This window comes from Eubalaena glacialis, chromosome 15, assembly GCF_028564815.1.
Source record: "Eubalaena glacialis isolate mEubGla1 chromosome 15, mEubGla1.1.hap2.+ XY, whole genome shotgun sequence".
Classification (NCBI taxonomy): domain Eukaryota; kingdom Metazoa; phylum Chordata; class Mammalia; order Artiodactyla; family Balaenidae; genus Eubalaena; species Eubalaena glacialis.
The window spans coordinates 35,939,983-35,966,421 of record NC_083730.1 but is presented as its reverse complement, the minus strand read 5'-3'; the positions used below and the strand labels follow the sequence as shown (position 1 = coordinate 35,966,421).

At 36.1% G+C, this 26,439-nt stretch overlaps 2 protein-coding genes across 2 annotated transcripts in view; both read left to right on the top strand.

Annotated features, from left to right (window-relative positions):
• The window catches only part of PIK3C3 (phosphatidylinositol 3-kinase catalytic subunit type 3), a 160,264-nt gene that overhangs the window by 90,217 nt on the left and 43,608 nt on the right, over positions 1–26,439 (top strand). Inside the window, exons 13-20 of the mRNA XM_061169001.1 lie at positions 1,843–1,910; positions 7,839–7,944; positions 9,441–9,557; positions 15,172–15,303; positions 17,804–17,932; positions 18,585–18,654; positions 20,602–20,666; positions 23,337–23,421. Coding sequence (XP_061024984.1) covers positions 1,843–1,910; positions 7,839–7,944; positions 9,441–9,557; positions 15,172–15,303; positions 17,804–17,932; positions 18,585–18,654; positions 20,602–20,666; positions 23,337–23,421 — 772 coding nt within the window. The remainder of the gene's footprint in view (positions 1–1,842; positions 1,911–7,838; positions 7,945–9,440; positions 9,558–15,171; positions 15,304–17,803; positions 17,933–18,584; positions 18,655–20,601; positions 20,667–23,336; positions 23,422–26,439) is intronic.
• LOC133075788 (integrin beta-1-binding protein 1-like) lies at positions 137–739 on the top strand. The gene is made up of 2 exons (XM_061170155.1): positions 137–513; positions 664–739. The coding sequence occupies exons 1-2, from the start codon at positions 137–139 to the stop codon at positions 737–739; spliced, it is 453 nt and encodes a 150-aa protein (XP_061026138.1).

Here is a 26,439-nt window from a genome sequence, read left to right as displayed (position 1 = left end):
GTTTTTCTGACAAGAATTGACCATGTCGGAATGAAAGGAAGCTATCTGTGCAGACTGCTGTCTGTGGAACCTTTGAAGACGATAAAATAGTGTTCGATTCTGTAGGGGGCGCTTCTGGATCAAGCTATGGTGGAAGATGTTCCGGAAAGACAGAAAGCGACAGAGCAGTAGCAGCTCCCAGAATAGTGAAATCAGTACTAAGAGCAAGTCTGTAGATTCCAACCTTGGAGGGCTTTCTCGATCCAGCACTGTGGCAAGCCTTGATATTGATTCCACCCAGAGCTCAGTACAAAGCAACAGTCATTCAGATACCTGTGCAGAATTTCGAATAAAGTATGTTGGTGCCATTGAGAAACTGAAGCTGTCTGAGGGGAAAAGTCTTGAAGGGCGACTAGACCTGATGAATTATATAGATGTCACCCAGCAAGATGGAAAGTTGTCTTTTGTTCCTCTGGAGGAAGAATTTATTATGGTTGTTTATAAGTATGGTATAAAAGTATCCACATCAGATCAGTAAGATGTTTTGTATCGGCACACTCTATATTTTATCATCTGGAGGGTCTGTTATGATGATGGTCTGGGGACAGGAAAAAGCTTATTGGCTCTGAAGACCACAGATGCCAGCAACGAAGAATACAGCCTGTGGGTTTACCAGTGCAGCAGCCTGGAACAAGCACAGGCAATCTGCAAAGTTTTATCCACTGCATTTGACTCTGTATTGTCACCTGAGAAACCTTGAATTCTGCAATAAGGGGAAGTAGACTTCATGTGCAAGTTCAGCTGTTTTCTCAGTAGTTCTGTTTTCAGTCTGCAGTGTTGAACTATTATAGAAATATGAGAAATCCTTTGCTCTAGATTTTCTGAAGAAAATGCAGTGTATAAAATATCAATCATTTGTTTTTCTGTTATAATGTGTCTTATTTTTTTTTTTTAAAAAAAGAGACTTCCCTGGTGGTCCAGTGGTAAAGAATCCGCCTTCCAGTGCAGGGGATGAGGGTTCCATCCCTGGTCAGGGAACTAAGATCCCACATGCCGCAGGGCAACTATGCCTGGGCGCCACAACTACTGAGCTCACGCACCTCAACTAGAGAGCCTGTGTGCTGCAAACTACAGAGCCCATGCGCTCTGGAACCCACGCACCACAGCTACAGAGCCCATGCACCCTGGAGCCTGCGTGCCACAACTAGAGAAGAGAAAACCCACGTGCCTCAAATAGAGAGAAGCCCGCACGCTGCAGTGCAGAGCCCGTGTACCACAACGAAAGATCCCACATGCCTCAACGAAGATCCCACGTGCCGCAACTAAGACTCAATGCACCCAAAAAAATAAAATAAATTAAATAAAATCCATACTCAGTAGTGTGACCTTAAAGGTCTTCACAATTTGGCTTTTACCTACCTTTTCAGCCTCCTTTACTTTAGTGTTCACTATATTTCAGCTACATTGAGCCTTTTAAAAGTTCCTTGAACAGTTAGGTTCAGGGCCTTTGTACATACCGTCATTTTGGTCTTGCCTAAATATCACATCCTCATTGCTGCCTTCTGACCTCCCAATCTAAACTATTTTTGTGACTTCCTTTAATGCTTCTCTCCTCCACCAAATGTTAAGCTTCCAGTAGGACAAGGAACTCTGCAAACCATGGCGTCCTTAGCCTCTCACATATCACCTGGTTTAGAATAAATACTGGATGGTGGGATGGAGGGATAGATGGATGCATGAAAATCTGATCTGTGACATAGATATGTAGATGAAAACCGATAGGCAAATGTAGACTCTCTTATTTCCCCCTTGTTAATAGCAGATGGTAATATAATATATATACATTTCTTTTAATTCTTTCAGCAAGATCTATGTACCTTCTTGATATCAAGAGCCTGCAAAAACTCAACACTGGCTAATTATTTATACTGGTATGTGAAATAATTTTTTGTTTATTTTCTCATCACTGTTCAAGACTATTTTTTTCCATACTGTAAACAAAAAGGCAGTTTAAAATAAAGTATGAGCAATCATCAAAAGCCTATGCAGTATTTATATCTAGCTGTATTTCTTTACAACTGTGCTAATGGAAATGCTTATTAGCACCACAGTTTCTCTTCCTTTCACTAACTTTCCAGGATCTAAGATAAAACTGGGTAAGATAATCGTTTTTTTCGGTTTGATGTCTGCTTGCCTTTTATGCTATTTAAGTAGTGTAAGTATGATACTTCACTGTCCTTCAGCAGTGTGTATTTTCACATTATTTACTAAAACACTGGAATCGTGCAAGAACAGAAAATTAGAACTTGAAGTTACTTATACATGAGGAAACTGAGGCAGAGGCATGATGTAGCTGAACTTGGTAAAACCTGAACTAGGATTAGATCATTTATCTCACATTTTGCCATTTACAGAGTATTTTCAGTGACCTTTTCTCATTTGTTCTGTGAAGTTAAATAGGGCAAGTGTAAGTATCTCTATTTTACATGAGAGCAGGTTTCCTGAGTGAGTTACATGAAAGAAAGAGAGGAACTGAGGCATAGAAAAGCTAACTGATTTACTGAGACACAATTAATGTGAAGCATGGCTCCCTTTATCTGTCATAGAATTCTAAAGTGTAAAGAACAAGTAGCTTAAGCCACAATGAGAAATATTTTGGTTCAGTTAAAGAAAGCACTAGGATTAAACACTAGACAAGAGAGCCTTAACTAGTTTTATAGAGCAAACAAAGGGCAGAGCCATTGGGTAAGCTCTACCTGAAGCTTTCTGTACATTTGAGAGAACATTTTTTTAAACTTCCTGACAAACTTGATACTTTTTTTGACTGTAGAAATTATCTCTGATCTAATCTTACTGCTCAGTTTACTGCGGTTAACTTAAACAGTACAAATTAATAGATGTCCATTCTGAAAGGTAATTGTTTTTGAAGAATAGTGAGGCGTTTTGCTTTCCGTGTTTTAGACTGAGTTGGAGAACTGTCCTGTAGGTCAAATCAACTTCATTTTCCCACTCTCCAAACATAGTCTTATCTGGATACTGCCCTTGTAGCCAATAAATAGATAAATAAATCAAAGGCTCTTTAGTAAACGTGGGTGTTCATTACTTACATAACAAATATTTCTTTAGTTTCAGCCTTCACGGTTCTCTTTTCATTGAAGAAAAACCGCTTTCAACAATCTTAACTAAATCAGTCATTTTTTCCCCCCTTTGGTACCTGTAATTTTTTTTTTTCCTGTTGGCCTCAGTAGTGGGAGGAAAAATAGTTCCTTGCTTTTACTTTAGAATTTAATATAATATTCATAAACCACGTTTCCCTAACCGTAACTTTCAGTATGTCCTAGAAAATACATCCACAAAATGTTTTGGCTAGTTGTTAATCACCATTTTTACTTTGAAAATTTTGCTTAGAAATCAATGTATTACCAGATAGGTACTATTTCCTTTTAATGTAACCTCTTGCTTCCTAATGTTCTCCATATTCTAATCTGAATTCTTAAGTGTATGTCTATTCACTGGTGTTATGGAAAAATATTTCCTCATAAAAATCTGGGTAAATAATTCAATGGAAATTAAAAAAAATGTGTGGAGCACAGTGCCAAGGTTTTGAGTAAGTACTTTTAAGCTTCTTAGGTATTTAAAATTAAGGTTTTATATATTTTAAAAATCATTTACTAAGAATTCCTTTATAGATATTTTTTTATTTTCTTGTGATATTCATGGAAAGTTTACTCTGGCTCAGAATTTATAGTCTAGAGTAGTCACTATTATAAGAGCTATATGTATGTATACTGATTATGTGGTGATTAAAATTATGTATTCTTTGGATTTGAGTATAGACCAGATTTCATTGTAAAATTTGAAATTAGTTGCGATAGGATCTTTGATATCTTATTTCAAGTAGGAAGAGTTTTCAAACCATTCTGAAAGCAGCTGAACAGTAGGAAACCTATTAGATGAGCAGTTTCCAATGAGGCAACAGTTTCTGTTCAGAAAGAGCACTTTGTTTTCTCCATAGATAATAAACAAAGTACAGCCCTAGCTCCCAGTCTTATAAGCATTCCATCAAACTTAGATTTGATTTGTGTTTTCCCACTATGTCTCTGATTCACTGATGCAATAGCATGTGCTATGTCTATTCATTCTCTGAGGAGTAATTGTTTTTCCCATATTTATAGTCTGCATATTACATATTCAGAAACACTCATGGGGAAGAAAAAGCTATTGATGTGGACTTCTGACTTTGGTACACACCACTTTTGTGATTGTAGGGTGAAAATATGGGAAATAATTTCAAATAATTGACTTAAAATAATCATTCTATTCCTTTGAACCTGGACAGAATAGTATAAAAATATTAATCACATGTAACAATTTATATTCCTCTCAGTCTAAGCTTACTCTATTATAATAAATATATTAAAATATAAATTTTAATTGATTGTGCTATTTCCTTTTGAACATTTTGAATTTCCTTGTTCATTTGTTCCCTTTCCATTGATTTAAACAGGATTCCTGCTGTAGTTGAATCCTTAGAGGCCTACAGTAGTACAGACAATCCTTTTAAAATGAATAGTGTCAACATTTTAAACCTCAGAGGGGAGTTATAGTCTCCAGTCTGTAAAGTGTTGGGCATCAGGATCTATAAATCGTTGCAGTTTTTTATTTTTATAGCTATTCCAGTATGTTGAAATTGAAAGTAAACTTTGGCTGCCTTGACATGTTTTTCTATAACTTTTAAGACCTTTCAAAGTAATAAAGGTTATTTACCTCACAAAATGAAATTGCCAGGAAACAGGTAGCCCACTGATGTCATCATACAATGGGTACCCAGGCAATTTTGTCTGCATTTCTACTTGAAGATGACAGGTTTCAAGGAAGTACCTGAGAGTGCTTTGTAGAGTCTCCTTACTGCTGTGAACAGAGAATTCAGAAGTGACTCAAATCTAGGTCTTCTAGTCTTGATCTAAATTTGTCCTTCATTTTGGAGATGACACTGTCATTTTTATTTTAGATGGACTTTTCCTTTTCCTTGAATGATTTTGAGAGGTGTTTGCTATGTGACCTTTATCACGTAGCTGCAGCCATTGTGTTTACTTGGCAGTCAAGGGGACCTGAACAAAGCAGTGGAGCCTGTATATTGTGGTCATCTGTATTGCTCCTTTAGAAAGGAGTTGCCATGTAAACACAGGAAAACACAATGAATATACTAAGGTGATGGGGATAGTCAAGGACTTCAAAGGGTTAGAGACTATGGACTGGGTTTGAATCTGTATTGACAGTTTCAAGATTCAAAAATGCTTTCTTGAATATTTGGTTTAGAACTGTTGTTTGGAACATAAGGTAGATACAGTGTCAGGGTTTATTTCCTCATACCACTTTACAGAAAATTCTATTGTTAGGTTATACAACTCTGAGGACTTCCAGATCACCTGGGAAGTCAGTGGGAGAAGGCTCTTAACTTTTATCAACCTTTAAAACATTTCTTTGTGTAAGACTATATTGTGTATGTCAAGGGCTACTAAAGATTTTTAAGATACGGAATCTGGCATCGGTTTCTTTATAACCTCTGAAGGGAGCTAGGAGTAAATGTGTGAAACAGTGACGAGCAAGGTAACATTATCAGCACAAGTTGTATGAGAGGCTGTGCCTGTTTTAGGAAGTCAGAGGAGAAAGAAGTTGTTAGGGTTTGCAAAGACTTCCTGGAAGAGACGGAGTATCACCTGTATTTGAAGGGTGGGTAGAATAAGGAAAGGTGGAGGTGGGAAGGTGTTTCTGGACAGTACCGCAACATGAGCGAAAGCACAAAGTGGGGGTGGTGGGGAGTCGAGCTGATTGGAGTGTGAATGCATGAATTGGAGATGGTGGAAGTTTGAACCAGAAGCTTATGGCCACAGAAACTGTTTTAAAATAGTAGAAAAGCGGAAACCATTGATGTTTTTGTTAATATAGATGGGACATGAAGGTAGTTTAAAGAAGAAAAATTTGGATGATTGTATTGATCAATAAGGGGTTTGTTTTTAGAGTTAGAGAAGCTAGGTAAGAGGTATCTGCTGGTTGATTCCAGACAGGGCTTGCTAGTAGTACAGCACAACTACAAGAAGCATTTTATAGGAAAAAATCAACAGGGCCTAGTGACTAATTGAATATAGGTGTTTGAAGTGAGGGAATGTGACCTAGGTTTGGCTCTAGATGCACAGACCACAAATTAAACACAAAGTGCCAGTTATAGTTTTAGGTAGAGCCTGTGTTCTCTGGTTTGGTTACAACCTCACGTGATTCAAACTGTAGCCCAAATGCCTGAAATATTGATAATGCCTTCAATTGAGATGGAAAAATAACTCATTTAGTGTGATAACTTCAGTTTTACACATCTTCGGTTAAAAATGACAAGCAGTGTCTTGAAAAGGGGATCTGCTGCTTGAAAATTAGGGTAGTTGAATATAAAAGCAGATCACCCAATGACATGCAAAGTTAGGCCTTAGATGTGGGAAAAGGGATATATGTTCATATTTGAGAATTATCAACATTGAGATACTTGTTAAATCCATGAGATTGGGGTCATTCATTCAACAATAATATATTGAGTATTATGAACCAGGCATGGAAGTGCTGAGGGTATCAAGATGGACAGGTAAGCTCTCTGCTGTCATGAAGTTTACCTTCTAGATGGTTAACTATTTTCTTTCCAGAAATAGTATAAAGGAAAATAGTAAGCCCTGTGATTTGAGGTTTGTGAAATACTATCAGTTAAGGAAGTTGAAAAGTTTCATGTGGTTTTTAAAGGTCAAACTGTGAGAGTAAGCTTAGTAGAAAGAATTCTAGCCGAGGACCCCAGAGTCCAGGGTTCTGATTTCAGCTCTTCAGTCAACTAATTGTGCCACCATGGGCAAGATACAGCCACCTCTAAGTTTCGCTATTGATAAAATAAGCAAGTTTCAAACTGCACATCATTATCCATTGAAATCAATTTTAAGGCTCACAGTCTAGCATTTGTTATTTAAAGAAAAGTGAAATAGAACAGAGTAACAAATATTAACATATTGTTCACAGAATATTGCTTTGTGAAATTTTTTTCAGTTTTATGCATCTGTGTGCACACATGGGCTGTGTGTAACGAGTTGTGATCTAAAATGTGTTTGTTAGTATGGCTTGTTCCAATCAGAACAGTTGGAAACAGTGGATTAGACAACCTCTAAAATCTATCCAGGTCATTATTTATATGATTATATGAATTGTATAAGCAGTTTAGGTTTAAGACTATATTTATATTTAAACTTCTTTTAACTCTCTAAAACCACAATTTTATGATGGAAAAATTGAAGATTATATATGGAATTTTGAGAAATGGGGAAATTGGATATGAAAGGAAAAATTAAGATTTTTATTTATCTTTCAGAGGTATGTTAATGAGAAAAGCTTCAGTGTTGTTTTTTTTTTCCCCCCCCAGAATAAGAGAGCCTTATGTAATACCAAAAGTATTACATATATTTTGAAAATATTTTTGTTCCTGAGTTACTTGGTAGATTTGTGAGCTTATATAATTTCTGAAGATGTTAATGAGGCTCTGTGTACCTCATAAAGCATTAGGAGAAAATGCTCATTTTGATGCCAAAAGTTTTAGAAAATCTAGGATATTGTACACATTAAGGCATTCTGTTATTAATTTACCTTTATAGAAGGTTATGTATGTTGTTCCTGAATTTTCAGCTTTAAAAAGAGTGATGAAAAATGTGTTTCATTACTCCCATTAATTATTTTTGCAAATGTGAATTGATCTGTTTTAATGGAAAGGCATAAGTGTTTACAAAATGATTCTGAGTTTCATTTCACATTTACATGAATGACTTAACATTTTTAAGGTATGTGATAGTGGAATGTGAAGATCAAGATACTCAGCAGAGAGATCCAAAGACCCATGAGATGTACTTGAATGTAATGAGACGGTTCAGCCAAGCATTGTTGAAGGTAACCGTTTAATGTAGGGGTTGGCAGACACGGTGCATGGGACATATCTGGCCTATTGCCTGTTTTGGTATGCCCTATGAGCTAAGGATTTTTATTTTTAAATAGTTGGAAAAAATCACAAGAAGAATAATACTTTGTGACACATGAAAATTACGTGAAATTCACATTTCAGTGTTCATAAGTAAAATTTTATTGGGACATAGTCATGCTCATTTGTTTTCATATCGTTTGTGGTCACTTTTGCACTCCAATAGGAGATAAATATCTGGTATGGAAACTCTGTAGTCAACAGGACCTAACGTAGTTAATCCTTGGCCCTTTATAGTAAGTTTGTTGACCCCTGATTTAATAAAATAAACCTATACCTGGAACAAAAAACCCCCAAAGCTTTGCTTTTTTATTTCACTCTCTGTTTTCTATTTTTATTGTTAAGACTAGGTATATTTATATAAATCTGGTAATGGTCATATTACAGATACTTTCTATATAACTTATATTTTTGCTTTTATAGTTTCTAGAGGTATGTAAGCCATTTTTTGCCTGGTATTCTTGTGATTGTTAAGGCAGTGTCACAGTTCAGCCAGCAGAAGGTGCACGGGCAATGAAAAGAAAACTGTCACGGTATTAAATGTGATTTGCTGTAGAAATGTGATATTTTACTTCAGAGCATCTTTATCTGCTATTTCATGTTTCATTTAAATTTTCTTAAAAACTTAAGTCACATCTTATTGAACTCTTTGAGACTAAACTTTTGTATAGTTCTCAGAGGCCAGAGATTCTCTATATCTAACTGACTAGCAAATAAGCAGTTGGTCCTCTCTTCTAATCTCAGTTCTGTCACTTATAACCTTTGTCATCCTGTGAGGAAATTTCAGTCTCTTTGAGCATAGATTTCCATCTTCAAAATAAGGATGACAATTGCCAAGCTGCCTTTATCAATGTAATTGGAGAAATTAAATGAGAAAATGTTATTTTATAATATTTTATGAACTGAGAATTACTGCATGAGACTTTATAACATTTAGTTTTTATGGCTTCTGTTTTACTAAGCAAGCATATTATATTGCTCTTTGAGAACATTTTTTTTTTAAGTATATGTTTATTTCCTTGAGGATAGTATTGTTTCTGCTGTATGCCCAGCACATTTTTGAAGAAATGATAGGCTTCCAGATATTTATTGAACTGGTGAGTGAATACATTTTGGGTGAATGAATTCTATCTTGTCACATGGTTGCGTGTGGGAAAAAAAGTGCAATTTTTGATAGACCAGTATTCGCTGAAGATTCAGATAATTTTCAATTGTGGAAGAGTTGGTGGTGTTTAACTAAGATAACAGGTTTATCATTATCTCTGAATAAAGATAATTAATTTTTTTCAATACTACTTTGTGTTGAAGTTTGTGGCTATTAAAAGAATAAAGGTCACCCATGCTATTGAAGAAACCCTAATCATTATGCTACATAGAATTAATTTTTCTTTCCTTTGAATCCCTTCAGGGTGATAAGTCTGTCAGAGTTATGCGTTCTTTGCTGGCTGCACAGCAGACCTTTGTAGATCGGCTGGTGCACCTAATGAAGGCAGTTCAGCGTGAAAGTGGAAATCGTAAGAAAAAGGTAAACCTTTGGGCTTTGCTTTCTGTTTATGACTAATAATGTCTTGGTATCATAAAATACTGAGTTTTGGTACTGTCTCTTTGGTTGATATATTTTACGGGCATACCTTGGAGATATTGCGGGTTCTGTTCCAGACCACTGCAGTACACCATAAAGTGAGTCACACGATTTTTTTGGTTTCCCACTGCATATAAAAGTTAGGTCTATACTATACTGTATAGTATAGACTATACTGTAGTCTGTTAAGTGTGCAATGGCATTATGCCTAAAGAAAGCAATGTATATACCTTAATTAAAAATATTGCTAAAAAATGCTAGCCATCGTCTGAGCCTTCAGAGAATCATCATCTTTTTGCTGATGGAAGGCCTTGCCTCGAGGATGTGGCTGCTAACTGATCAGGGTGGCGGTTGCTGAAGGTTGGAGTGGCTGGGGCAATTTTGTAGAAGAAGACAACAGTGAAGATAATTAAGCTTTGCCACGTCAGTTGACTCTTCCTTTCACTAACAATTTGTTTTCACTATAGCATGCAGCGCTCATTGACAGCATTTTTACCCACAGTAGAACTTCTTTCAAAATTGGAGTTAGTTCTCTCAAACCCTGCCACTGCTTTATCAACAAACTTTATGGAATATTCTAAATCCTCTGTTTGTCATTTCACCAATATTCATAGCATCTTCACCAGGAGTAGATTCCGTCTCAAGAAACTACTTTCTTTGCTCATCCCTAACAAGCAACTTCTCATCTGTTAGTTTTATCACGAGTTTGCAGCAGTTCAGTCACATTTTCAGGCTCCCCTTCTAAGTCTAGCTGTCTTGCTAGTTACTTCTTCCACAGAAGTCTTCGACCTCCCAAAGTCATCCTAAGAGTTGGAATCAACTTCTTCCAAACTCCTGTTAATGTTGATATTTTGACCTCTTCCTATGAATCACAGTTACCCTTGATGGCATCTAGAATGGTGAATCCTTTCCAGAACATCGCCAATTTACTTTGCCCAGATCCCTCAGAGGAATCACCAACACTCACAGCCTTATGATAGTATTTTTTAAGTACTGAGACTTGAAAGTCAAAATTAGACTTTGATCCATGGGCTGCAGAATGGATATTATGTTAACAGGCATAAAAAACATTAACTCACTGTACATCTTCACCAGAACTCTTGAGTGACCAGGTGCATTGTCAATGAGCAGTCATTTTGAAAGGAATCTTTTTTTTTCTGACCAGTAGATCTCAACAGTGGGCTTAAAATATTCAGTAAACCATATTGTAAACAGATGTGCTGTCATCCAGGCTTTGTTCTTCATTTATAGAGCAGGCAGTCGATTTAGCATAATTCTTAAGGGCCTTAGGATTTTTGGAATGGTAAGTAAGCATTGGCTTAAACTTCAAGTTGCCAGCTGCATTAGCCCCTGACCAGAGAGTCAGCCTGTCCTTTGAAGCCTTGAAGCCAGGCATTGACTTCTCCTCTCTAGCCGTGAAAGTCCTAGATGGCATCTTCTTCCAATGTAAGGCTGTGTCATCTACCACTTTTGTTAATTATCTTAGCTAGATCTTCTGTATAACTTGCTGCAGCTTCTACGTCAGCACTTGCTGCTTCACCTTGCACTTTGATGCTGTAGAGATGGCTTCTTTCCTTAAACCTCATGAACCAAGCGCTGCTAGCTTCAAACTTTTCTTCTGCAGCTTTCTCACCTCTTTCAGCCTTCATAGAATTGAAGAGAGTTAGGGCTTGCTCTGGTTTAGGCTTTGGCTTAAGGGAATGTTGTGGCCGATTTGCTCTTCTATCCAGACCACTAAAACTGTCTCCAGGTCAGCAATAAGGCTGTTTTGCTTTCTTATCATCCGTGTGTTCATAGTAGTTTAATTTTCTTCAAGAATTTTTCCTTTGCATTCACAATTTGGCTGTTTGGCATAAGAGGCCTAGCTTTTGGCCTGTCCAGGCTTTCAACATGCCTTCCTCACTAGCTTAATTATTTCTAGCTTTTGTTTTAAAGTGAGAGACATGTGACTCTTCCTTTCACTTAAACACATAGAAGCCATTGTAGGGTTGTAAATTGTCCTAATTTCAACACTGTGTCTCAGGGAATAGGGGAAGAAGAGAGAGGGAGAACAGCTGGTCAATGGGGCAGTCAAAACGCATGTAACGTTTTAACGATTAGGTTCTCCATTTTATATGGGCTTGGTTCATGATGCCCCAAATCAATTACAATAGTAACATCAAAGAACACTGATCACAGATCATCATAACAAGTATAATAATAGTGAGAAAGTTTGAAATATTGTGAAAATTACCAAAATGTGACATAGAGACACAAGGTGAGCAAGTGCTGTTGGAAAATTGGCACCGATAGTCTTGCTTGACACAGGGTTGCCATAGACCTTCAATTTGTAAAAAATGCAATATCTGCATAGTGCACTAAAGTGAAGTGCAATTAAATGAAGTAGGCCTGTTACAGTAATAGGAGTTAGAAGTACCGATTATGGTTAGAAGTACCGATTATGTATGGGACCCTATTTTATGAGTTTATATACATTGATTTTATCCACACAACAACCCTATAAGTTAGGTACCGTTATTATCCCAATTGTAAGGAAAAGTAGGTAGTAGAAGGTTAAGTAATTTCCCAGATGTCCTCAGGTAGTAAGTGTTGAAGTTAGGATTTGCACCCAGACATTCTGAGTCCATATTTTTATCTACAGTGCTTTTCTGGCTCTCATTTTAGAATCTTAGTATCTTAGAATACAATTTATTTGACATGGAAAGAACCTCTAGAGATTATTTAGACTAGAATTTTTCTGAGAAAAAGAAGGTCCAGAGTAACTCACCCAAGGTTGCAGAACTAGTGATAGTAACTGGCAATGTGTTCTCATGGCCAGTACATTGATTTTGCTCTTAACGGGGTGAGGTTTCTACTTGATGATGAGCATCTGTTCTTCAGATGTTATTTTTCCTGATCTTTTGCCCAAATGATATGAAGGATTCATCTGATATCTTCTCTTTACCTAATCCCATAACTGGAAAATCTTTCTTAGTGACCTTTGTAAAACACCACAGCACATTTTACTGTTCTTCAGAATTGTGAGAGGAAAGCGGAGAGACTAAAAGGTGAAAAACTGAGTCAGGAATTTAAAGGCAGGGGATCAGGTCTGGCAGAGATGCGTGCAAGGAATAATGTTAACAAGGTTAGGGAGGAGAAAATAGGCTGAAGAGAAACACATGTGTATTGAGTTGGCATTTTCTTTGTTTTTGAGAAGAATCACAAATCCTGGTTAAATAACTAAATTCCTACTGCTGTTCCTCCTGGAGCCCTTCTCCCCACAGGTGCCCTGGTGAGCAGCCGTGTGGTCCCAGTGCTCGCCAGCAGAAAGAGTGCCTGTTCTTGGGACTGTCAGTTTGGGGCATGTATTTAAACCGCAGTTGGTTCTTATGTGACATACTCTTTTGTTCGCCACACATGAGCCTCTGGATACACCTCAGTTTTCGCTGTTCTGGAAGATGACTCCCTACTGGAGACAGCACTTATAGTCCCCAAAAATAAATGTTGTTTTTGCCACATATTGCAAAACACATATTGTTTTGTCTATATTTTAAGTCAGACAGTCCCAAATATAGTGTCAACATTGGCTAAAAATCTTTTCAGACATTTTTTCATGATGTGATAATAAACAAACATAGTTTTATTTACTTAGTTTTACTAGAAACAAGCCCTCGAGTTTTAGTGAAATGCCAAGATGACTCTCTACCACCATTATTTGTGTTATTACTAGGAATAATGAAATGACTACAGCTAATAATTTGCAATCATATGTAATAGTACTTTTCCATCCCTCATAACGAAGTTGGGAGAGACTTGCCTTGGTGAGTGCAACGGTGTTAAGTGTGTGGCCAGGGGATCCAAGAGTTAGGTGTCCGATGGTAAAACAAATAATAATATTGTTGCCACCTTCTTTCCTTTGCTGATCTCATTTAGGAAAAATTCTCTTGATTGAGGTCTTTGAATGTAGATATTTGAGTTCTAATAAAAATGCATTGGGCTTCCCTGGTGGTGCAGTGGTTGAGAGTCTGCCTGCCAATGTAGGGGACACGGGTTCGAGCCCTGGTCTGGGAGGATCCCACATGCCGTGGAGCAACTGGGCCCGTGAGCCACAATTACTGAGCCTGCGCGTCTGGAGCCTGTGCTCCGCAACAAGAGAGGCCGCGATAGTGAGAGGTCCGCGCACCGCGATGAAGGGTGGCCCCCGCTCGCCGCAACTAGAGAAAGCCCTGGCACAGAAACGAAGACCCAACACAGCCAAAAATAAATAAATAAATTAATTAAAAAAAAAATGCATTGATTCCACACTTTTAAAAAAACAAAGCTTTCATTTTGAATGTTAAGTAGTCTCTTTTCACTTTGTGATTCTTTATGTTATAATATTTATTCTATAAAAATGTATCACATGCCTACTGTGTGCCAAGCACTTCTCTAGGTTCTGAGGATGCAGAGGTGAATATAAAAATCCCCACGTTTAGAATGTAAGGACCTTACATTCCTGTTGGAGGAGAAAGTTAACAAAATAAGTAAAATTTATTTTATGCTAGATAGCATCACGTGCTTTGGAGAAAAAGCTGGAAAGGGGAATAGGAAGTGCTGGGTTCGAGTATTAAGGCAGCTTTTCACTTCTCAATGGAATGGTCAGGAAGGCCTCACTGAGAGTTGACATTTGGACAGAAACCTGAAGCAAGTAGGGGAGCAAGCCACTGAATATCTAGAGAAGACTATTCCAGCCAGAAGACCTGCAAGCACAAAGGCCCTGATATGGGAGCATGTGTGACATGTTTGAGAAATAGGAAGAAGCCCAGTGTATTAGGTCAAGTTTTCTCCCTTTAAGAACAAGCTCACCTGTTTAAAGAATGCAATACTCTCACAGCTTTCAAAGGAAATAGATTGTTATTTTGAAATTGAATAGATGGGCTTGGTCTAAACACTATAGACGCTGCTAAATGACAAAGCTGTTTCATCATGGCTTGAATTTCTCAATTTCTGAAATCTTGGCTCAATGCAGTATGCATGTGAGCTAAAGAAAATAAATAAATGGTGATATCTTGGGAAAAGTTCGATCAGACAGAGTCAATGAACAGTAAAAGGTAGGGTCCAAGTTCCTCCAAGTAAATTGAGTTTACTTTCTAAACCCAAAACATGCAGTGGAGCAGCTAATGAAATTCTTGCTTAATATTTGGTCATGAGAAAATAAGCTTCAAATGAAATTAGTTTCTCCTTGTGACTTCACAGATCCTTTGAAAATAGAAATTGCACCTTAAAGTCCAGCTTGAGTATACTCCTGATTCTCAGTTGCAGCAAGAGAAACATATTCCCTAACCTTATGAAAGTCCAGCTTTTCATAGGTCAAGGGATTGCTCCTTTTAAAGCATGCTGCTGCTTTTGTCAGGTGGATTATAAGTGCTTGTCTCTGACACATACTCTCTCCTTTATGTTGTATTACTTCGCATATACTTTTATGGTGCTTTGCAAATATTTTAAAGTTAATAGAATCAGTCTTTATGTCTTTACCATATGCTTTAAAAACCCCTTTTCCATTTTAACCTAATTAGTACTTTCTAACTTGTTCTCCTAGAATGAGAGACTACAGGCATTGCTTGGAGACAACGAAAAGATGAACTTGTCAGATGTGGAACTTATCCCATTGCCTTTAGAACCCCAGGTGAAAATTAGAGGAATAATCCCAGAAACAGCTACATTATTTAAGGTAACTGTGGTGGATCTTCAGACACTACCTTTGAAAAAAGATACCTTTTATTTATCAGTGTGTTCTGTTTTAAGATCTTTTTGTATTATCAGTAGACATTTTTTATGTGAAATGTATAAAATATTTTTATATCTCTGGATTTTTTTAATCTTTAATTTTTGAGCTATTTATTAATCACCTGCTTTTTCTCATGTAAGCTTTTTTTTTTTAAAAAAGTTAAATTGCAAACTTACACATTATAAGTTCCCGTGGTTAGATATGAGTTCCAGTTAACCTATGACTTAAATATTTTCTTGTATTTTCAAGTGTAGTAATTCTCTTTAGTCCTTAATAGCATGCCAGACTTTCTTTTGGCTGGCCACCACCTGGATAGTTAGAAAGAACTGGTAGCAGCTGCCTTCTCTAAGCAGGCCAAAGGGCTGAGCATCATTACTTGTGAAGAAGCATCATTATCTGCTGGGCATCATGTTGAAAGGTCTCTCTGAGGCATGATGTTTTAGGTCTTCTGATTCTAAGGGTAGAAGGGCATAAGTTGCATTGGGATATTACTTTGTATCAGATAAGAAAGGGCTCATAGATCAACAACTTGGGTATATGAAAAGGGGTGTGATTACAGTAAAAAATAGTTGATTTTTTTAAGGGTGTGTTTAAAGGCAGCCCATGGCAGCCCAGCTCACACAACTGCAACGTTAGTTTCATAAAGCAGTACTTAACCTTACTGCATATTACGGACTCTAATAGTTTCTATTCTTTTAAAAACTGTTCTGTTGCATTAATTTTTAAATGTTGTTTGCAACCTATTTAATTGGTTTTAAAACTCATTATTGAATTATATCCTGCAATTTGAAAAATGCTGGTACAGGAGAGAAAATGCAAGTATTTCTTAGTTCATGCTAGAACTCCCAAATAAGACCTGCTTCTAATAATTCTCATTCCCTTAGGACTAATCAAAACCAGTGAATCAAAAAAGGAGTTTTATCATTTTTTTGCAAACAGGATGAAAAAGAATATCTAAGACAAAAAGCAGGAGTTGTAAGAGTGGGGCATAAGAATCTATCATTATTGTTTAGTGTATTCTGGATCCATTTTTCCCTTAATAATATAATTTTATAATTATGTCTTATATACACAAAGTAGATGGTCAATAAAATATCATGGGACATCATTTTAATCCTAATATTCAGTCCTGATTTTTTTCTTCCAGCCCTTATTAAGTATGTGGACATTCTTAAAAATTCTGAATGGCAGTTTACAATTAATGGTTCTAGGGCGTTTACCACATAACTCTAGCATTATAATTCTTAACCATTTTTTTTTTTTTTAATTAATTAATTTATTTATTTATTTTTGGCTGTGTTGGGTCTTTGTTTCTGTGCGAGGGCTTTCTCTAGTTGCAGCGAGCGGGGGCCACTCTTCATCGCGGTGCGCGGGCCTCTCACTGTCTCGGCCTCTCCTGTTGTGGAGCACAGGCTCCAGACGCGCAGGCTCAGTAGTTGTGGCTCACGGGCCTAGTTGCTCCGCGACATGTGGGATCTTCCCAGACCAGGGCTCGAACCCGTGTCCCCTGCATTGGCAGGCGGATTCTCAACCACTGCGCCACCAGGGAAGCCCTTAACCATTTTTGAGTCATGAATGCCTTTAAGAGTCCAATGAAAGTGATGGATTGGATACTGTAGAATGTTACCCATATGCTTGTACATACACTGAAATGTCTGCACAGAGTTGTAGGGGAATCCATGAATTCCTGTTGTCTTTTTATGAACTCCTTAGAGCTGAAAAGGTTATGCACCTAGTTTTCAATATTTTTAAACAGTATTTTGTAGACCTTAGCTTAAGAATGAAAGCTAGATCTCCATGGGGAGTGAACCCCTTAAGGCACTGGGATTAGTGCTTAGTTATCCTGAGGTTGTCAGCTGCTTGCATTAGATTTCAGATGAAATCTAAATTTCAGAATCAGATCCGAGTCTAAAAAGGGAAATTACAACAAAGAACCTCTTGCTTATCATTTATCTTTAGGAAGATCACTTCCAGTTCTTCTTGAGCTTTTGTGAGCTAGGGTACAAGGTAATTTATAAAATATATTTTTGCCTGAGGCAATAAAAGGATACTACAAATTTAAGATAATTTAAAGTTTGGAGTTTCAGTCCACTAGAGGTTGTAGGTTCTAAACATATATTCTTTGAAGCATTTTTGATGCCTTTTCCCCCAACATTTTATACGAAAGTTTTCAAACATACAGCAAAGTTGAAAGACTTTCACAGTAAACAACTGTATACCCACTACTTCTATCCTATTATTAACATTTTACTGTATTTGCTTTGTCACACGTCTGTTCATCCCTCTGTCTGATACTTTTTGTGCTATTGTTTCTCATGGCCTGTATAAATTAAGGTTATTATTATTTGTTTTCTTTATTAGACTCATTTCTTTTCTTTAGATTATTATAAATTTCCCCACATTTCCATCTTATATAATTTGAAAATAAAATTTTTATTTCCAGAGTGCCCTTATGCCTGCACAGTTATTCTTTAAGACAGAAGATGGAGGCAAATATCCAGTTATATTTAAGCATGGGGATGATTTACGCCAAGATCAACTTATTCTCCAAATCATTTCACTCATGGACAAGGTGAACATAACCTTATGTTGGTAGGGAACATTTTTTCATTTTAGAAATCGATGATTTAGTGGATATGCTATACATGGACAGAATTGTTTGTAACATTCAGATGCAGTCCTAGAAAGCTGAACAATCTCCACTTGATCTTGAGCAAATTTAGTTGTTTTTGTACATTGCAGGATGGCCCATATGATTAGTATAAAATGAAACTGCATGTGTTCCTTTTTATAAAAACTTTTTTCCCAGTTCTTTCAATGTTAAATTTAGTAATTTTCTTCCTCTTAGTCAATTAAATCTTCTTCTTTCTTAAATCCTGTTTCTGTCCCTGGCTTATAAAGGAAAATATTTGTCCTCATTTCCTTTTTCTGAGTTCTAAAATACTTTGTGACCAGTAAGGCCTACATAAATCCTTAGGAGGAACCCTTCTGTTCATCGAAAACTGACAGTGATTTAGAAAAAGATAAAAAATTTGACATACCACCATGTAAAGTGTTTAATACATTTATTTTGATGATAAAAGTTAAATTAACTAATTGATTTAATTAAACCTTAATTTAGGTTTACCTTCTAAATCTCTGTGTATTAAACTGCTATAGTACTTGCGTGCAAAACTATTTTATAACATTCTTTTCATTTGGTTAATATAACTTTTGATCTTAAGCTGTTACGAAAAGAAAATCTGGATTTGAAGTTGACGCCCTATAAAGTATTAGCCACTAGTACAAAACATGGTAAGTTTATTTTATAACATGATTATTTATTTCAGTGTCCAATGAGTATACTTTTCCTTTTTTAATTGAAAATTGTTAAGAATGTTAGAGATTGAACTCATTTGTAACACTGAAGACCACTTGGGCCTTCCTGACTGCCGGCCTACCTTCCCTCTCTCCCTCCCTCCCTCCCTCCGTCTCTCCCTTTCTTCCTGCTGTCCTTCCTTCCTTTTATACCTCTTGGAATCATTAAACAACATATTTGGTAGAAAAATTAGCACCTTTCTGATATATTTCTTTGCATTCAAAACTTTCAGTAGCTACAAACTACAGTAGTTTTCTTCCATGGTGATCTGTATCTGGAATCATTACTGAGAGTTACTAAAACCCAGAGAGGCTGTGCCCTGCTTGTACAAGCCACTCAGCAGATGATGTTGCCTTATCCACTAATTTTTTTTTTAATATATGTCTAAGTCTTTTTGAGATTGAGTAACTTCTGGAAGTTTGGCAAAAGATTCCCTAGGAATGCTTGCCTAATGCCTATTGTAAATTTTATAATCTTGTTACTCTTAGAGCTTCTTACCCTTAGGTACCTTGAAGAAACAAGTACCTGTTTTATTTTAGGCTTTCTGCCCTTCTCAGAGCCACTCCCAAATCTTTTTGATGGTTTAATTCCTATTCTCATTTTTCTCTCAGAATGATATTGTTAAAAGTGCAAACATTCTACCATCCTACATAGATTGATTTATTTAGCTTTCATTTGCTCTTGGGACAAAGACAAAAGCCTTAGCTTAGTTTACAAGTTCTTGCATGGTATGACATACTTCTGCACCTCTCTCTGTCACCTCTTTTTTGCCACCCTCCCCCTTGCTTCTTAGGCTTTAGCCACACCAGCCACCTTCCATTTTCTCAAATGTACCATGCTCTTTTCAGTCTTATATGATCATTGTCTTTAATATCCTTTCCGCTTTACTAATTAATCTTTATTATCCTTCAAAACATGGTTCAGATGTCAGATGTCCTCTGATCTCTGTTGTAATATAGGTCTCCCTATGCTGTTCTCTTTCGTTCATAGTTTTTATCCCAATAAAACTTGCAAGCTTGTAAGATCTTTGAAAGGAGGGTCAAGGCTCTATTTTTGCTTACCTGGCGAAGTTCTTGTTACATAGTAGAAAAACTATAAACGTCTGTTAAGTGCATTAATGCAGACTGTTCAGTATTTATGATATAAGAATAAATGATACATTTCTTACTCTAAAGGAATATACAGTCTCCTAATTTGCATGTGAATAATTATAATGTAAGGCTTACCAAAACCAGATCATGGTTGTTTATGATTCTGAAATAGTTTCCATCATTCAACTTTGATTTTTTTTCACAGATTTGTAGTTTTATACTTCTTTTGTTGTCCCTAGACTTACCAGACTTACTTTTTCTCCTTGTTCTCCTGTATACTATCTTCTTTCCCTTCTTTTTGGTAGTTTAAGGGATTTATACTTCCCTTTCATATCATTTCCAGGGAATGGCAGAAGATGGAATATTACACAAAGAAAGCCAATGAATATACTATAATTTTAGGGTTAGGTGATTGATATTCCACAATTCCAGATTTCTTAAAATGATTTTAAACTCAGAATAATTTTAATTGACATATGTTATAATACTATAGAAAGAAATTTTTATGCCAGATTTAAGAAGCCTAGCCTATTACTTTGTGTTCCTTGTGTATAATAATAGAAATTGGCCTAGAGAAGCATACAGATTGTCAGCTTAATTTTTTTAAAAAGTTTCCTTGTAGTTCCTATGATGTAAATGCCAGTGTATACTAAATACAGTGTTTATAGACCTCTTTAAGCTATTAGGTTTGTAGTGTATACATTTTCAAATGAAGACTATTCTTAGCAGAATCTTTATTTTTATTGCTTCACCAATAGCTATGCTTAATACAATGCATCTGTTTCTGTGTAGGCTTCATGCAGTTTATCCAGTCAGTTCCTGTTGCTGAAGTTCTTGATACAGAAGGAAGCATTCAGGTACAGTATCTATTTTAAAGATTTATAAATTTTATGAATATATTCTTATTATAAAAATTTCAATCTTTATAAAAAGTATATAAAGTTAGAAATGACAATCTCTTTTTATCACCCATCTTCCCTAAAGTTGTTTTCCTTTCCTGAGAAGTAAACAGTGCTAACAGTTGGAAATGCTTCCATGGTTGATGTTCAGTTCCTTAAAATGGGCCTAACACATAATAGGAGATCAGGAGTTAATTGGCAAACAAAGTTTAAATTTGTTAAAGTTCATGGTTGCATTATATTTCAAAGTATGGAAATATTATAATTTATTTAGCCATCAGTGAACATTATGATTATTTCCGATTTTTGTTGTTTGTCAGAACAGTGCTACAGTGATATTTTTGCTCGTACATGTTTTGCACAATTATTTTTTTAAGACCCTTTTTATCCCCACCTCCAAAGTCATTTCTCTCCTTTAATATGAGAAAAGCCAAGTTGTTTCTGGGACTAAGCCATGTATATCTTTGGATTTTTTTTTTACATTTTAAATATGTGAATTAGTGTTTAATGCAGAATTCTTATTATATCTTAATAGTTTATTTTGTTAATTTTTAAATATAATTTTTCTTTTTCCTAAGAAAAATGTATATAATTCACACAGAAAAATTGATATGCCTGAGATGAAAAATAATACAGTGAAAGGCTTGATAGAGGATATTTGCTATAGTGTGTCTTTGTGTTTCTCAGTTTAGAGTGTCTCAGTAATTCAGTATGGAGTTTAGATTTGCAAGAAAGCGTTACTCTGGTTTGTTGGCAAAACAGGTGGTTGATTCTGTTGTTTGGTTTGGGGTACAGTCATGTTCAGTGGTTAAAAGCTCACGCTCAAAACATCAAACCGCGTGAGTTTGAAGTTTGGCTCTGCAGCTTTCTAGCTAGATTTTGAGTAACCTTGCAAGCAGGTTAGCCTTTAGCTGGTATTTGGCTTTCAGTGAGAACTTGGCTTTTAACTGATAAGGGTGGTTCACATACCTAGACTGTTTGTACAAATAATATGATTTATAGCAAACAACCTGCTTTCCTTCTAGAATTTTGATAGTTACTGAACTAAATAGACTGTAGAGGGTGCCTGTATGACCAGCCCCCAGTAAGTATGCTCAGTGTATGCCTTCACAGAAGACAGCAAGGAGGATTGCACATGGAATTCACAGGCTTTGCCTGTGTATTTTTCCCACGCTGATCCTGTTGTGTATACTTTTGCTGTAATACACACTGCTTGTGGTACAACTGTAAGTTGAGTCTGTGACCCCACCTAACAAATCAAACCTGTCAGAGGTCTAGGGGACCCCCTAACATACCCTTCAAGTCTCAGTTGTTATATCTGTAAAATTTGGATAATGATGAAGAGTACCTAGCTCTAGAATTGTTCTGAAGATGACATGAAATGTATGCAGAGCTTCAACACAGGTTCTAACTGAAGTAATTGTTTAATAAAGTTATCAATTATTATGTTGCTCTGTGCAATTATGATTTTGTAAGATAAAGCCAATGACAGTTTGTGTCCTGATTCTTAGTTGCATGTGTGATCTGTATAAATAATTTTGCTGAGTCATAGCTTATCTCATCTTCAACTTTAGTAGATAATTAAAAATTGTTTTCCAAAATAATTGTTTTTGGAAACAACTGTTTCTCATTGCTACCCATCTTTGCCTAATCTTGGTATTGTCAAACTTCTAAATTTTGGTATTTATTATTATTTAGTTTGCATTTCCCTGATTACCTGAAAGATTGAGTATTTAAAAATATGTGTAGGCCATTTATTTCTCTGTGAAGTGCTTGTTCATATCTTTTGCCCATTTTCATGTTGGGTTGTTTGTCTTTTCCTTATTGATTTATAGGAGTTCTTTATATATTCTAGATATAGATTCTTTGTCAAACTTACAAAGTGTTCCAAAAAGCTTAAAACATAGGATAAACTTACTTTTTTAATAGTATGTTAGTTGTATTTTCAAATAATATACACTGTGTATTTTTCTTTAACATCGAGATGTAAGGGAATAGGTCCAGTTGGTAATCTGGGGAAAAAATAAATAAATGCACGATTTTACCCAGTGTTTCCAGACTGTTTGGACCTCTAGTGTATTTATCGTGCCCCTATAATTCTTTGGTTCAGTCTGCATCTCTTATATTTATCTTTCTGTCACTTTCCTCTGAATCTGAAAATTCTTAGCATTGCATTCTAATTATTTTGAAAATTGGAATGTAACTTTATTGAGTTTGTTAATGGTAACAGTGTTTCAGTGGCCATACTTAAAAGGTAATTTTAAAAACTCATGTTCACTTTTAGGAGAATGTATGATACCCAAAAGACCCCTCATGTTTACATTCAGGAGAAAGGTGAAACAAACTGATAAATTAACTATAGAGATATAGCAGTAAGTTTATTTAATGTTTTCCCCTGTTGTATAGAAGTAGCAGGCTTTTATTTATTTATTTGTTTGTTTGTTTGTCTTAGCCTATAAGCATAGTAATAAGACTGATTCCTGAGGAATATGCTTCCTAAAGTCCACATTTTATAATTACTGACTGCTTTACACCAGACACCTCTTTGTCATTATGTACAATTTTTAAATGCCTAATTTGTTGAAGGATTGTATTGAATTTATAAACATGTAAATAATATCTTTTCAGAACTTTTTTAGAAAATATGCACCAAGTGAGAATGGGCCAAATGGGATCAGTGCTGAAGTTATGGATACTTATGTTAAAAGCTGTGGTAAGTTTTTCAACTTACTACTTTTCATTGATATGTGGGAATAAAGGAAAACAAGCTATCCTGATATTACCATACTCATACGCATTTAGAACATGTTAACATTTTTTCTAGTCCATTTGGGTTACAATAACAAAATACCAGAGACTGGGTGACTTACAAACAACAGAAATTTATTTCTCACAGTTGTACAGGCTGGAAGTCTGAGATAAGATGCCAGCCTGGTCAGGTGAGGGCCTTCTTTGGGTCAAAGACTTGTTATTATATCTACACCTGGTAGGAGGGGCTAGGGAGCTCTGTGGGGTATCTTTTATAAGGGGCTAATCCCATTCGTGAGGGCTAAGCACCTCCCGAAGTTCCCACCTCCTAACACCACTACCTTGGGCATTAGGATTTCAGCATGTGAATTTTGAGGGGACACAAACATTCAAACCATAGCAGTTTTAAATGCTCTATAAGAAGATTAAAATATACAAAATGTGAAAAAAGAGGTCATTAATGTTTTGACATAATAGTAGGAATAAGGTGTAAATTCTGTTTACTCCTTTATAGATGCATCTTTTTTTTAACATCTTTATTAGAGTATAATTGCTTTACAATGTTGTGTTAGTTTCTGCTGTATAACAAAGTGAATCAGCTATATGTATACATATATCCCCATATCCCCTCCCTCTTGCGTCTCCCTCCCATCCTCCCTATCCCACCTCTCTAGGTGGTCACAAAGCACCGAGCTGATCTCCCTGTGCTATGTCGCTGCTTCCCACTAGCTATCTGTTTTACATTTGAGAGTGTATATATGTCTAGAACACTCTCTCACTTCATCCCAGCTTATCCTTACCCTTCCCTGTGTCCTCAAATCCATTCTCTACATCTGCGTCTTTCTTCCTGTCCTGCCCCTAGGTTCATCAGAACCATTTTTTTTTTCATTCCATATATGTGTGTTAGCATATGGTATTTGTTTTTCTCTTTCTGACTTACTTCACTCTGTATGACAGACTCTAGGTCCATCCACCTCACTACAAATAACTCAATTTCATTTCTTTTTATGGCTGAGTAATATTCCATTGTATATATGTGCCGCATCTTCTTTATCCATTCATCTGTCAGTGGACACCTAGGTTGCTTCCATGTCCTGGCTATTGTAAATAGTGCTACAATAAACATTGTGGTACAGGACTCTTTTTGAATGATAGTTTTCTCAGGGTGTATGCCCATAGTGGGATTGCTGGGTCATATGGTAGTGTTATTTTTAGTATTTTAAGGAACCTCCATACTGTTCTCCATAGTGGCTGTATCAATTTACATTCTCACCAACAGTGCAAGAGGGTTCCCTTTTCTCCACACCCTCTCCAGCATTTATTGTTTATAGATTTTTTGATGATGGCCATTCTGACTGGTGTGAGGTGATACCTCACTGTAGTTTTGATTTGCATTTCTCTAATGATTAGTGATGTTGAGCATCCTTTCATGTTTGTTGGCAGTCTGTATATCTTCTTTGGAGAAATGTCTATTTAGATCTTCTGCCCATTTTTGGATTGGGTTGTTTGTTTTTTTGATATTGAGCTGCATGAGCTGCTTGTGTATTTTGGAGATTAATCCTTTGTCAGTTGCTTTGTTTGCAAATATTTTCTCCCAATCTGAGGGTTGTCTTTTTGTCTTGTTCGTGGTTTCCTTTGCTTTGCAAAAGCTTTTAAGTTTCATTAGGTCCCATTTGTTTATTTTTGTTTTTATTTCCATTTCTTTAGGGGGTGGGTCAAAAAGGATCTTGCTGTGATTTATGTCCAAGAGTGTTCTTCCTGTGTTTTCATCTAAGAGTTTTATAGTGTCTGGCCTTACATTTAGGTCTTTAATCCATTTTGAGTTTATTTTTGTGTATGGTGTTAGGAAGTATTCTAGCTGTCCAGTTTTCCCAGCACCACTTATTGAAGAGGCTATCTTTTCTCCATTGTATATTCTTACCTCCTTTATCAAAGATAAGGTGACCATATGTGCGTGGGTTTATCTCTGGGCTTTCTATCCTATTCCATTGATCTATATTTCTGTTTTTGTGCCAGTACCATACTATCTTGATTACTGTAGCTTCGTAGTATAGCCTGAAGTCATGGAGCCTGATTCCTGGGCTCTGTTTTTCTTTCTCTGGATTGCTTTGGCTATTCGGGATCTTTTGTGTTTCCATACAAATTGTGAAATTTTTTGTTCTAGTTCTGTGAAAAATGCCATTGGTAGTTAGATAGGGATTGCACTGAATCTGTACATTGCTTTGGGTAGTATAGTCATTTTCACAATGTTGATTCTTCCAATCAAAGAACATGGTATATCTTTCCATCTGTTTGTATCATCTTTAATTTCTTTCATCAGTGTCTTACAGTTTTCTGCATACAGGTCTTTTGTCTCCTTAGGTAGGTTTATTCCTAGGTATTTTATTCTTTTTGTTGCAGTAGTAAATGGAAGTGTTTCCTTAATTTCTCTTTCAGATTTTTCATCATTAGTGTATAGGAATACAGGAGATTTCTGTGCATCAATTTTGTATCCTGCTACTTTACCAAATTCATTGATTAGCTCTAGTAGTTTTCTGGTAGCATCTTTAGGATTCTCTATGTATAGTATCATGTCATCTGCAAACAGTGACAGCTTTACTTCTTCTTTTCCGATTTGGATTCCTTTTATTTCTTTTCTTCTCTGATTGCTGTGGCTAAAACTTCCAAAACTATGTTGAATATTAGTGGTAAGAGTGGGCATCCTTGTCTTGTTCTGGATTTTAGAGAAAATGGTTTAAGTTTTTCACCATTGAGAACGATGTTGGCTATGGGTTTGTTGTATATGGCCTTTATTATGTTGAGGTAAGTTCCCTCTATCCCTACTTTCTGGAGAGTTTTTAGCATGTGTAGGTGTTGAATTTTGTCAAAAGCTTTTTCTGCATCTATTGAGGTTATCATATGGTTTTTATCCTTCAGTTTGTTAATATGGTATATCACATTGATTTGCGTGTATTGAGGAATCCTTGCATTGCTGGGATAAACC